General features: G+C 42.5%; 1 protein-coding gene across 3 annotated transcripts in view; it reads left to right on the forward strand.

The window, feature by feature from the left end:
* Window positions 1–12,957, forward strand: part of stxbp6 (syntaxin binding protein 6 (amisyn)) — a 207,864-nt gene that overhangs the window by 169,664 nt on the left and 25,243 nt on the right. For all 3 annotated transcript variants that reach the window (XM_060934594.1, XM_060934595.1, XM_060934593.1), the window contains 2 exons: window positions 2,445–2,575; window positions 2,760–2,925. In XM_060934594.1, coding sequence (XP_060790577.1) covers window positions 2,445–2,575; window positions 2,760–2,925 — 297 coding nt within the window. The remainder of the gene's footprint in view (window positions 1–2,444; window positions 2,576–2,759; window positions 2,926–12,957) is intronic.

Consider the following 12,957-nt stretch of genomic DNA (forward strand, 5'->3'; position numbering starts at 1 on the left):
TTCTCAAAATCCAGTGAATGTAGATAGAATAAAAGTTATTCCACTCAATCTCATCGTACATAGACGACAAGGCGCTCATGTATGACTCAATTTCGTGGAATAACTGTTAATTATCTCATCTCATCTCATTATCTCTAGCCGCTTTATCCTGTTCTACAGGGTCGCAGGCAAGCTGGAGCCTATCCCAGCTGACTACGGGCGAAAGGCGGGGTACACCCTGGACAAGTCGCCAGGTCGTCACAGGGCTGACACATAGACACAGACAACCATTCACACTCACATTCACACCTACGGTCAATTTAGAGTCACCAGTTAACCTAACCTGCATGTCTTTGGACTGTGGGGGAAACCGGAGCACCCGGAGGAAACCCACGCGGACACGGGGAGAACATGCAAACTCCACACAGAAAGGCCCTCGCCGGCCACGGGGCTCGAACCCGGACCTTCTTGCTGTGAGGCGACAGCGCTAACCACTACACCACCGTGCTGCCCCACTGTTAATTATAATTTAATATTATTATTATTATTTTCAATTTATATAGCGCCTTTCTCACACCCAAGGTCACTTTACAATTAGGGGGAGAAAAGGGAAAAAAAAGAGAGTCCACCAAAAGAGGGTCAGGATATAATTCCAATGGCGTAGCTACCACAGTCCCACCAGGTGCATGAAGATGAATCCCACACCACCTGCACAGCTACCGCGCTGCCGCCGGGCAACATCACTCGGAACACTGCACCATGGATCCATAAAGCGAGCACAGAAGCACCCCCACACAGAGTGGTGGCATGTCCCAACCCACCTGCACAGCCAACGCAACGCCACCGGGCGACATCACTCAGAATGCCGCACAAAAGCACCGCCGCACAGAGTGCTGGACAACCCTGATGTTAAAAAGAGCAACGAGCTCACTGCAGCCCATAACGAGGAGCACAGGCATCGCCTACAGTGCGCCAGGGCCTGAAGGAAACCGACGCCCAAACTGGGTCCAGAGCTACACCACAACCGGCGGACAAAACACCCAAACAAAAAAACAAACATCAAAAACAAAAGAAAAACGAAAAGCTCCAGTGATAAGTGGCAGCCAAAATGCACACGGCGTACTCTCAACCGGAAACAGAAAAACGTAAATAAAAACAGACATTGGACATTGAATATTGACGTTTATTATTGGAAACATAATCAGTGCTTTATTGTAATCATTGATTTCCACTGACTCCAATAAGTCTATGGGTGGGTTTATATTGGCACAGCGCTTTAAGAAGATAAAATTGTTCAGCAGGTAGTCAGAAGACACGACGATGATCAAGTGGACTTTAAACATAGTTAGAAGTTGTTTTAATTTTGGTTATTAGTCTCCATGTGGGGCGGCACGGTGGTGTAGTGGTTAGCGCTGTCGCCTCACAGCAAGAAGGTCCGGGTTCGAGCCCCGTGGCCGGCGAGGGCCTTTCTGGGCGGAGTTTGCATGTTCTCCCCGTGTCCGCGTGGGTTTCCTCCGGGTGCTCCGGTTTCCCCCACAGTCCAAAGACATGCAGGTTAGGTTAACTGGTGACTCTAAATTGACCGTAGGTGTGAATGTGAGTGTGAATGGTTGTCTGTGTCTATGTGTCAGCCCTGTGATGACCTGGTGACTTGTCCAGGGTGTACCCCGCCTTTCGCCCGTAGTCAGCTGGGATAGGCTCCAGCTTGCCTGCGACCCTGTAGGACAGGATAAAGCGGCTAGAGATGATGAGATGAGATGAGTCTCCATGTGTGTCAAATACACTACCGTTCAAAAGTTTGGGGTCACTTTGAAATGTCCTTATTTTTGAAAGAAAAGCACTGTTCTTTTCAATGAAGATCACTTTAAACTAATCAGAAATGCACTCTATACATTGCTAATGTGGTAAATGACTATTCTAGCTGCAAATGTCTGTTTTTTGGTGCAATATCTCCATAGGTGTATAGAGGCCCATTTCCAGCAACTCTCACTCCAGTGTTCTAATGGTACAATGTGTTTGCTCATTGCCTCAGAAGGCTAATGGATGATTAGAAAACCCTTGTGCAATCATGTTAGCACAGCTGAAAACAGTTGAGCTCTTTAGAGAAGCTATAAAACTGACCTTCCTTTGAGCAGATTGAGTTTCTGGAGCATCACATTAATTGTGGGGTCGATTAAATGCTCAAAATGGCCAGAAAAATGTCTTGACTATATTTTCTATCCGTTTTACAGCTTATGGTGGTAAATAAAAGTGTGACTTTTCATGGAAAACACAAAATTGTCTGGGTGACCCCAAACTTTTGAACGGTAGTGTACATAAAATTAATAAATGGCTTCCTAAACATGTTGCCTCTATTGAGAGGAGAGTAAATATTCTATCCTTATAACATCAGTTTCCACCATCCTGCTCACACATACAGTACGCAAGCGACTGTGTAACACCCATTTCCTTTACTCTCTTTTCAGTGACCAACAAGAAGCCAACAGAGATCTCGATCACAAAAGTGAAGCAGTTTGAGGGTTCTTCTTCTTTTGTCAGAAGATCCCAGTGGAGTCTCGACCAGCTGCGGCAGGTGAATGGCATTGACCCGAACAAGGTGAGTCACATGGTCATTGAGAGTCCCTGTGGGTGGCATCGGGCTTCTTGTGCTCAGCTGTTCATAAACTTTCTCAATCCCACTGGATTCAGGTGCCATTATTGTTTACTTCCTTTTTTTATCTTCCTGTTCTTATCATACTTTTTATATCCTACTCTCTTGCTCTGTCCCTGTCATGTCACAGGATTGTCCAGAGTTTGACCTGACATTTGAGAACGCATTTGACCAGTGGGTAGCCGGCTCAGCTGGGGACAAGTGCATGTTTGTGCAGGTCCTACACAACACGTGCCAGCGCTACAGCGCAGAAAGAAAACCAGAGTTTGTCAACTGCCAATCCAAACTGCTGGGAGGTGAGCTGGAGTAACGTACAGGCACATCGCCATACATTCCTACACATCTGTAGATCATCTAATACACTCTTACAGATCTGCTGCATGCCGTTTTCTTTCATTGTATCAGACTGTTTCTTCTGATGGGCTTTTTTTCTCAGTAGAGTGGGTAAAGTGTCCTGTGCTGCGAGCAAAATATTTGTGGAATGCTAAAAGTTCTGAATTCCTTTCTTCTCCCACAAATGTCCTTAGTGATTGATGAAATAAAGCCCTTTAGAGTTACATTCTCCACAATATTGCATACATTTGCTTAAGAAGAGCAATGACTATGAAGACCCACTAATATCTTTTGGATTTTGAGCCGTCAGGAAAAGCAGTCTGATTGAAATTAACCCGAGTAATACACTGATAAAAATGTTAATGCTAATTCGAAGATCTTGTTTGAAATTCATGGTGCATTATTGCAAAACTGTTGATGGTTTTTCCCCTGAGAGGTACACTGAAGTAAGTTGTTGGTTGGTAGCGGAGCAAAGCTCCATACTTAAGAGAATATGATAAAGCATCGACCTGATTTTTGATGACTTTTGTGACTGTTCAACGTCCATACGAACGATAGACGTGTACCACCACAGGGAACCAGATCATAAGTGAAAGGCATCCATCCATTATTTGTAACCGCTTATTATGTGCAGGGTCGCAGGCAAGCTGGAGCCTATCCCAGCTGACTATGGGCGAAAGGCGGGGTACACCCTGGACAAGTCGCCAGGTCATCACAGGGCTGACACATAGACACAGACAACCATTCACACTCACATTCACACCTACGGTCAATTTAGAGTCACCATTTAGCCTAACCTGCATGTCTTTGGACTGTGGGGGGAACCGGAGCACCCGGAGGAAACCCATGCAGACACAGGGAGAACATGCAAACTCCGCACAGAAAGGCCCCCGTCGGCCACTGGGCTCGAACCCAGAACCTTCTTGCTGTGAGGCGACAGCGCTAACCACCACACCACCGTGCCGCTCAAGTGAAAGGCAACGTATCTCATAAACACTTGACCACCAGGCAAGGGAATTTATATATTTATTATCCCCCGCCACGAAGCGTGCAGGAGGATATAGGAATGGAGTCCGTCCGTCCATTTCAATCTGGACAAGTTTTCTCAGAAACTACATAATCTACATCAATGAAACTTTGCGTGCTCATGCTACTGCAAAAAGCTAGGTAGCGTTTTATGAAGGTGTCATAGCACTTACAACATCATGGGCTTATAAGGGCGTAAGTGTTAAGAGGTCTTTCTAAGACGCTTGTGGCGGGAGATAGTGATGGCCATGTCTTCTTGTTTACATGGTTTTTATCCAGTGCTTATTTTTAATTTGCTTTTTAAAAAAATAATGTGGGGTTATTTACTAGGGCGGCACGGTGGTGTAGTGGTTAGCACTGTTGCCTCACAGCAAGAAGCTTCTGGGTTCGAGCCCCGTGGCCGGTGAGGGCCTTTCTGTGTGGAGTTTGCATGTTCTCCCCGTGTCCGCGTGGGTTTCCTCCGGGTGCTCCGGTTTCCCCCACAGTCCAAAGACATGCAGGTTAGGTTAACTGGTGACTCTAAATTGACCGTAGGTGTGAATGTGAGTGTGAATGGTTGTCTGTGTCTATGTGTCAGCACTGTGATGACCTGGCGACTTGTCCAGGGTGTACCCCGCCTTTCGCCCGTAGTCAGCTGGGATAGGCTCCAGCTTGCATGCGATCCTGCACAGGATAAGTGGCTACAGATAATGGATGGATTATTTACTAACACATTTTATGGAAAAAAGGTTTTTTTTTTTCATAGTGGGCAACATATCTTTGCATTGTATGCTTTATTTTATTTATTTATTTATTTTTTACCTGAATGGTTTCTTATTCTGCACACTCATGTAAACATAATTATTGTATAGTACAGGGAAACTATGGCCTAAAGGTTAAAGAAGCACCTTTTGGACCAAAAGGTTTCCAGTTTGATTCGCTGGACCAGTAGGAATGGCTGAAGTACCCATGAGCAAGGCACCTAAGCCTCAACTGCTCCCTTAGCTGCCCACTTCTGTGGGTAATACAGGGTCCTGTTGTATGTCGCTCTGGATAAGAGTGTCTACTAAATGCCTGCAATGTAATGCATAGTTTAATAGCAATTATGAGCACCTTTCCTTAGTTTTACATCATCTAAACCTACTGTGAATTGATATCGATTAGTTCTTATGTCTGATAATATTCAATCTTAATTATATAGTAATGATGTAAAGTGAAAGCGCTGGTTCACTGCTGTCCACCAGGCACCCAGCAGAGTCACACCATAATAAATGTCGTGGTGGTGTTTCTGGAACATGGCATGCGGTGTCAAAGGAAGGAATAAATATGTATTCATAACTGTGATGTGGGCAGCACTGTGGTGTAGTGGTTAGCACTGTCGCCTCACAGCAAGAAGGTTCTGGGTTCGAGCCCAGCGGCCAACGGGGGCCTTTCTGTGTGGAGTTTGCATGTTCTCCCCGTGTCTGCGTGGGTTTCCTCCGGGTGCTCCGGTTTCCCCCACAGTCCAAAGACATGCAGGTTAGGCTAATTTGGTGGCTCTAAATTGACCGTAGGTGTGAATGTGAGTGTGAATGGTTGTGTGTCTCAATGTGTCAGCCCTGCGATGACCTGGCGACTTGTCCAGGGTGTACCCCGCCTCTCGCCCATAGTCAGCTGGGATAGGCTCCAGCTTGTCCGCGACCCTGCACAGGATAAGCGGTTACGGATAATGGATGGATGGCTGGATGGAACTGCAATGTGGATCTCTCTATTGATCTCACTGTTACAAAACAATGCAGTAATTTATTGAAGTGAAATACACTATACTACACAATTCAGTGATTCATATGCCTTATTATTATTATTATTATTATTATTATTATTATTATATTCAGGTTGATTTTGTGCCCTTGCAAATATTTTGCTCATACACTCATCAGGAGCGCTGCTTTTAGGCAGTGACTAATATATATATATATATTTACCGTCTGGGAGGTCCGTATCGTGAAATACCATGACTGAGGTCTTGAAAGTACTGAGCGAGGCCCTCTGGGCCGAGGTCAGTATTCAATGCCGAGGTCACGGTATTTCACCATACGGACCGACCTTAAGCTGGTAAATAATATATTTTTTTCTTTACCAAGTTCTAACAGAAAACGAGAGCGCCCGAAAGGGAAAACCCAGCCGAGCCGCCATTTTGAATCCTCATTCACGGCTGTAATGCAAATGGCTTCCTCCTCGGTATACAAGTGCACTTCCATGGCAGGAAAAAAAACTACATTTTGCCGCCTGTGTAGTCCTCTATTTATACCAAATTGAGTCATTCAGGATTCAGCCATGTTTTTTGCTCGGCGTTAGCAACAGTTACAGGTTTTTAGCTTTCTCCTGAAATGTTTTCTTTTATTTCTTCTTCCTCAGGGTAGTAAAACTCGCTTTCGCTGTGAAGACTGTCGTTATCACTATCCATGATGTAAAATTAATGCTATTCTCCTGAGAAATGCTGGCAAAAATTTATAAGATTTTTGATAATCTTATAAACAGTTATTAACTCCTCTAAGCTCTCATTACAGTTTACGGCATATTGACCATTTGTTTTTAGTTACACCTAGAATTCGCAAAGAAATTGGTCGTCGTGCATTTAAGTTTAAAGCACCATCAGACTGGAACAGTCTTCCTTCAGCGCTCAGGTCCATTTCTTCCTTTCATATTTTCAGATCATCTTTAATCACTCATTTTCAAACATCCTGCTCCTGTTTCTGAATGTTTTTTGTTTGTTTGTTTTTGTTTTTCCTCTCTTTCTTGGATTAGTTGTGCTGATACTGTATGATACCGTATATAAATGACATTATTGTAGTACGGTATGCTGGGTGGGGGTAGTGGGGTAGTTTGAAGAGCAACGTTGGTAAGTGTGTGAGTGTGTTTGTGTATATGTCTATTGTGTATATGTTTAATGTGTGTATTTAAGTCCTGTTTTTCTTTTTTGGTATTGTCATTAGGACCCCCTTGAAAATGAGATGCCACATCTCAAGGGGTTATCCTTAAAATAAATAAATTAAAAAAATAAAAATAAATAAATCTTATAAAAAAAAGATAAATATTGACAAAAAATGCTACGTTTGTTGTTGTGAGCGAGCGAGTCGCCAGAGGTCCATAACCGGGGTCCGTAACTGGGGTCCGTATCGTAGGATACAGACCCGCTCGCCAGCCAGTCAGAGTGCAGGATTTGATGGAAACCAGACAGCGAAAAAATAAATCTATATTAATCCTTTAAAATCATTGCTCAGTTATTCACGTTCCATAACTAATATGAATAATTCAGTCTAAACAGTAAAGATAATAGGACAGATGTATAGTCAGAGAGTAAGGAATGCGTTTGAGGGGTTAACATAAACTGGTGTTCTCTGGAGTCCTTGTTCCTTTCCCGATGGTAATGTCTTAAGCTCCCTTTTCCTCCATACAGCACAGCTGGAAACTTAGCTTTACATCTTTGCAAACCCACAGAAGCTCTGGTGTACTGAGGGGATTGGATTAGTGTGGATAGCAGTGTGAGGCAGGCTGCTGGAGAGCAATCCACAGCTGGATCAGACACATGCCTGCTGCTACAACATCAGCACTGAGGAGACTGGAGAAAAAAAATGGACATTTATAGTTCTGTCTCGAACTGACATAATGCTTTAGGGTTCCATGGGTTCGTACTCTGTATAAAAAAATAATATGGACATGATTACATGGTAGAAAACAGAAGTTTAACTTCAAGGCCAAACCATTCTGTCCCTTACAGTCTAAGTCTCACACCAGTGCAAAACAAATATCATGAAGCTGCTCAGGTGTGGGACAAATACTGTGGGGGACACATCATCTGAAGCTTATACTGAGCCAAATGTGCTTGGAGTATTTAAATAGATATTACACCAGGAATGTTTTTAGATGTAGCGCTTTTGAACATAATTGCTGCTCAAGGGTGCTGATGTGACTTCAGTACAAATTAATACTCAGGTACAGTTAGGTCCATATATATTTGGACACTGACACAAATTTTGTTTTTTTTACCTGTTTACTGAAACATATTCAAATTATCGTTATATAATGGACATGGACATGAAGTCCAGACTTTCAGCTTTCATTTGAGGGTATCCACATTAAAATTGGATGAAGGGTTTAGGAGTTTCAGCTCCTTAACACGTGCCACCCTGTTTTTAAAGGGACCAAAAGTAATTGGACAATTGACTCAAAGGCTATTTCATGGGCAGGTGCGGGTAATTCCTTCATTATGCCATTCTCAATTAAGCAGATAAAAGGCCTGGAGTTGATTTGAGGTGTGGTGCTTGCATCTGGAAGATTTTGCTGTGAAGAAAACATGCGGTCAAAGGAGCTCTCCATGCAGGTGAAACAAGCCATCCTTAAGCTGCGGAAACAGAAAAAACCCATCCGAGAAATTGCTACAATATTAGGAGTGGCAAAATCTACAGTTTGGTACATCCTGAGAAAGAAAGAAAGCACTGGTAAACTCATCAATGCAAAAAGACCTGGACGCCCACAGAAGACAACAGTGGTGGATGATCGCAGAATAATCTCCATGGTGAAGAGAAACCCCTTCACAACAGCCAACCAAGTGAACAACACTCTCCAGGAGGTAGGCGTATCAATATCCAAATCTACCATAAAGAGAAGACTGCATGAAAGTAAATACAGAGGGTTCACTGCATGGTGCAAGCCACTCATAAGCCTCAAGAATAAAAAGGCTAGATTGGACTTTGCTAAAAAACATCTAAAAAAGCCAGCACAGTTCTGGAAGAACATTCTTTGGACAGATGAAACCAAGATCAACCTCTACCAGAATGATGGAAAGAAAAAAGTATGGCAAAGGTGTGGTACAGCTCATGATCCAAAGCATACCACATCATCTGTAAAACTCGGCGGAGGCAGTGTGATGGCTTGGGCATGCATGGCTGCCAGTGGCACTGGGTCACTAGTGTTTATTGATGATGTGACACAGGACAGAAGCAACCGGATGAATTCTGAGGTATTCAGAGACATACTGTGTGCTCAAATCCAGCCAAATGCAGCCAAACTGATTGGTTGGCGTTTCATAATACAGATGGACAATGACCCAAAACATAAAGCCAAAGCAACCCAGGAGTTTATTAAAGCAAAGAAGTGGAATATTCTTGAATGGCCAAGTCAGTCACCTGATCTCAACCCAATTGAGCATGCATTTCACTTGTTAAAGACTAAACTTCAGACAGAAAGGCCCACAGACAGACAGCAACTGAAAACCGCTGCAGTAAAGGCCTGGCAGAGCATTAAAAAGGAGGAAACACAGCGTCTGGTGATGTCCATGAGTTCAAGACTTCAGGCAGTCATTGCCAACAAAGGGTTTTCAACCAAGCATTAGAAATGAACATTTTATTTACAATTATTTAATTTGTCCAATTACTTTTGAGCCCCTGAAATGAAGGGATTGTGTTTAAAAAATGCTTTAGTTCCTCACATTTTTATGCAATCATTTTGTTCAACCCACTGAATTAAAGCTGAAAGTCTGAACTTCAACTGCATCTGAATTGTTTTGTTCACAATTCATTGTGGTAATGTACAGAACCAAAATTAGAAAAATGTTGTTTCTGTCCAAATATTTATGGTCCTAACTGTATAAAACATTACAGTTTTCATTCTTGGCTGATATGCAGCACTGTGCCTCAAAGTTATGCATGTTTATTCGCAAATATAGATAAGCATTTAAATGATCAATGAAGATGTCATTTTTATGGTTTTGTTATTCATTAAAGTCTCAAATACTCCTGGATCCCTCTTAGGATTTTAGACTTCTTTATAAATGGTGTGCCACTGAATTCATTTCTGTTTGCTGCATAACACAGAAAATCTGACTTTTTAAACAACTCTTAGGCGTTTTAAACAACTCTCACCTCTTCTTCCCAGGGACGGATCCAGACCGATGCACGTGCATTGGTCAGGAATATATGTGCACCAGTTGGCATCCCTTATCAAAAAGAAGTATACTTCAAGTTCATTTTATTAAGTATACTTAAGTAAAGTTAAAGTATATTTCCTTAAGTATACTTTTGTGCACCAGGTATACTGATATCAATGCACTTACAGTATACTTGTAAGTAAACTAATCTAATACTTCTTGGGACTAAATTGGCCCACTTTTAGTTTATAAACAGTATACTTTAAGTCTAAGAGACGTAATCTCTGAGTACACAACCGGTATTTTTTGTTTTGTACTGCAAGTATACCACAAGTAAACTTGCATACTAATAGTTTACTAGTTCTATACTTGTAGTCCACTCTTTAGTTTACAAAAGCATACTTCGTAGTATACTGGAAATATACTATGAGCTTACTTGTTTTATACTTCTAGCACACTTTTTAGTTTACTAAAGTATACTTTGTAGTATACTGGAAATATACCATTGGTTTACTCGTTACACACTTCGAGTCCACTTTTTAGTTTATAAACTGGAAATATACTATTAGTTACTGGTTATATACATCTAGTCCACTTTTTAGTTTTGAAGTATACTGCAATTACCCTTCTAGGTATACTATTAGTTTTTTAGTCCTAACCCTTACCTAACTCATGCACACTACCAGTAGACAACTTAAGTGTTTTGAGCTGACCACAAACTTATGGCACATGTAGGTTTAAAAGACTGGATTTAAAACATGCTGCCGTATATCACAAAGAAGCCAATATGTGTGAAAAAGAAGCATTTTAGAGACTACTATCAAAAGGATAAGCACAACTACAGGGCAAGTCCACTTAAACATCTCATTCATCTCATCTCATTATCTCTAGCCGCTTTATCCTGTTCTACAGGGTCGCAGGCAAGCTGGAGCCTGTCCCAGCTGACTACGGGCGAGAGGCGGGGTACACCCTGGACAAGTCGCCAGGTCATCACAGGGCTGACACATAGACACAGACAACCATTCACACTCACATTCACACCTACGGTCAATTTAGAGCCACCAGTTAACCTAACCTGCATGTCTTTGGACTGTGGGGGAAACCGGAGCACCCGGAGGAAACCCACGCAGATACGGGGAGAACATGCAAACTCCACACAGAAGGGCCCTCACCGGCCACGGGGCTCGAACCCGGACCTTCTTGCTGTGAGGCGACAGCGCTAACCACTACACCACCGTGCCGCCCTCCACTTAAACATAAGGCACAAATATTTTAATACTTTATTACACTTTTGTTAAGTACGTCTTGATCAAAAGTTTAAATACAAGCTTAATATACTTAGACTTTTCTATATACTTTTCAGTATAAGCCAAGTATACTTATGTATAACTTTATTAAGTATATCTCTGATAAGTAAATAAAATGTAAACTGAAAGCATAGTCTCTTATTTTTAGTTTAAAAGAAGTATACTAGAAGCACACTTCAATAAACTTCTTTTTTGTAAGGGATCCGTCACGGAGTGTTTGTTTACTTTACCGCTAGCCAGCTACATGGGCTATAGCCACGCTCAACCAGCAGACCAATGGTTCAGGATCCGACCACCTATGGTAAGCAGTGATGCTTACCTGACCTACCGTAATTACCTGTATTCTCACGATGCTTTGTATAGCATGACCTGAGACAAAGAATCTAGATCAAATCAGTAAAATGCTCCAGAAAGAGGTCGAAATTTGAAATTCACAGCAAATAACAGGCCGAGCTGCAGCTGTAGCAGGCTGTGTCTGGGTTGTTTTGAAAGGTCTCGATGAGAGGGAGGTGCCTGTAAAGTTTTGCGGTGCTAGGACTTTCGGTGGCCGAGTTAGGAATTTTTAAATCCCTGCCTACGTACACGGCTCACATGGGGGATTTGAGGGCGAATAACAAGCCAAGCCGCAGTCATAGCAGGCTGAGTCTGAGCTGTTTTGAAAGGACTCGGGGAGAGGGAGGTGCCTGTAAAGTTTGGCGGGGCTAGGACTTTCGGTGGCCAAGTTATGATTTTTTAAATTCCTGCATGCTTGCGCGGCTGGAGCCAGGGCTCATATTAAAGTTTTCAACGAGCCCTGCTTGCGCAGGGCTTCGGGGCCGAATAGCAGGCCGAGCCGCGGTCATAGCAGGCCGTGGCTACCCTCTTCAGAAAGGGCTGAGCGTGCTCTGCACCCCTGTGAAAATCCATAGCGATCTGGTAAAATTAATGAAAATATTTCTGCAAATGTGTATTTGTCAAATTATTGGGCTGGATCCGTCCATTTCCTCCTTGTCCAGCACTGTTGTAATGTCGGGGTCCATGTGGACCTTATTGATCCACATGTCATATTAATTGGAGCACAGTTTGATGCTGGATGCTCTTCCTGCCACAAACCTCCCATTTCTGGGCTTGGGAAACAACCATTCACACACGTTCACATCTGTGGACAAGTTAGAGTAGCCAGTTAGCCTACTGTGGGAGGAAACCCACATAGACATGGGGAGAACATGCAAACTCCACACAGAAAGGTCCCCGTCAGCCACTGGGCTCGAACCCAGAACCTTCTTGCTGTGAGGTGACTCTGCCAACCACTACATCACTGTGCCGCCCTTTTGGGCTATTCACCGAAATCTCACAATTTAGTAAATGTCATCTAGGAAACATTAATGTGAAAGGTTAGGATACTTTTATAATCTAAAACACTGACCAAAGCATTTGCTTTAGAATAAACATTCGGTTATAACATCATTCATTCGAATAATCCTCACTTGTAGTCAAGATTGCTGGTCAGTGGTCTGCCTTTTCATAAGCATGTAAAATGTCTCTATTATCTGATAATTTTTTGTTGAATGAATAAGCTGTAGGTGAGTATTTCAAAACACTGAATGTACAAGATTAAAGAGCTTTACAGTTATTAACAAATGGTAGTATTTCAGGTTTTTGTTCCTGTCAGCATTTTTAGGCAAGGCAAGTTTATTTATATAGCACATTTCATACACAATAGCAGTTCAATGTGCTTTACAGAAGTAAAAACAAAAACAGTAAACAATAGAGAAATAAAATTACATAAAATAATT

Source organism: Neoarius graeffei, chromosome 11 (assembly GCF_027579695.1).
Source record: "Neoarius graeffei isolate fNeoGra1 chromosome 11, fNeoGra1.pri, whole genome shotgun sequence".
Lineage (NCBI taxonomy): Eukaryota > Metazoa > Chordata > Actinopteri > Siluriformes > Ariidae > Neoarius > Neoarius graeffei.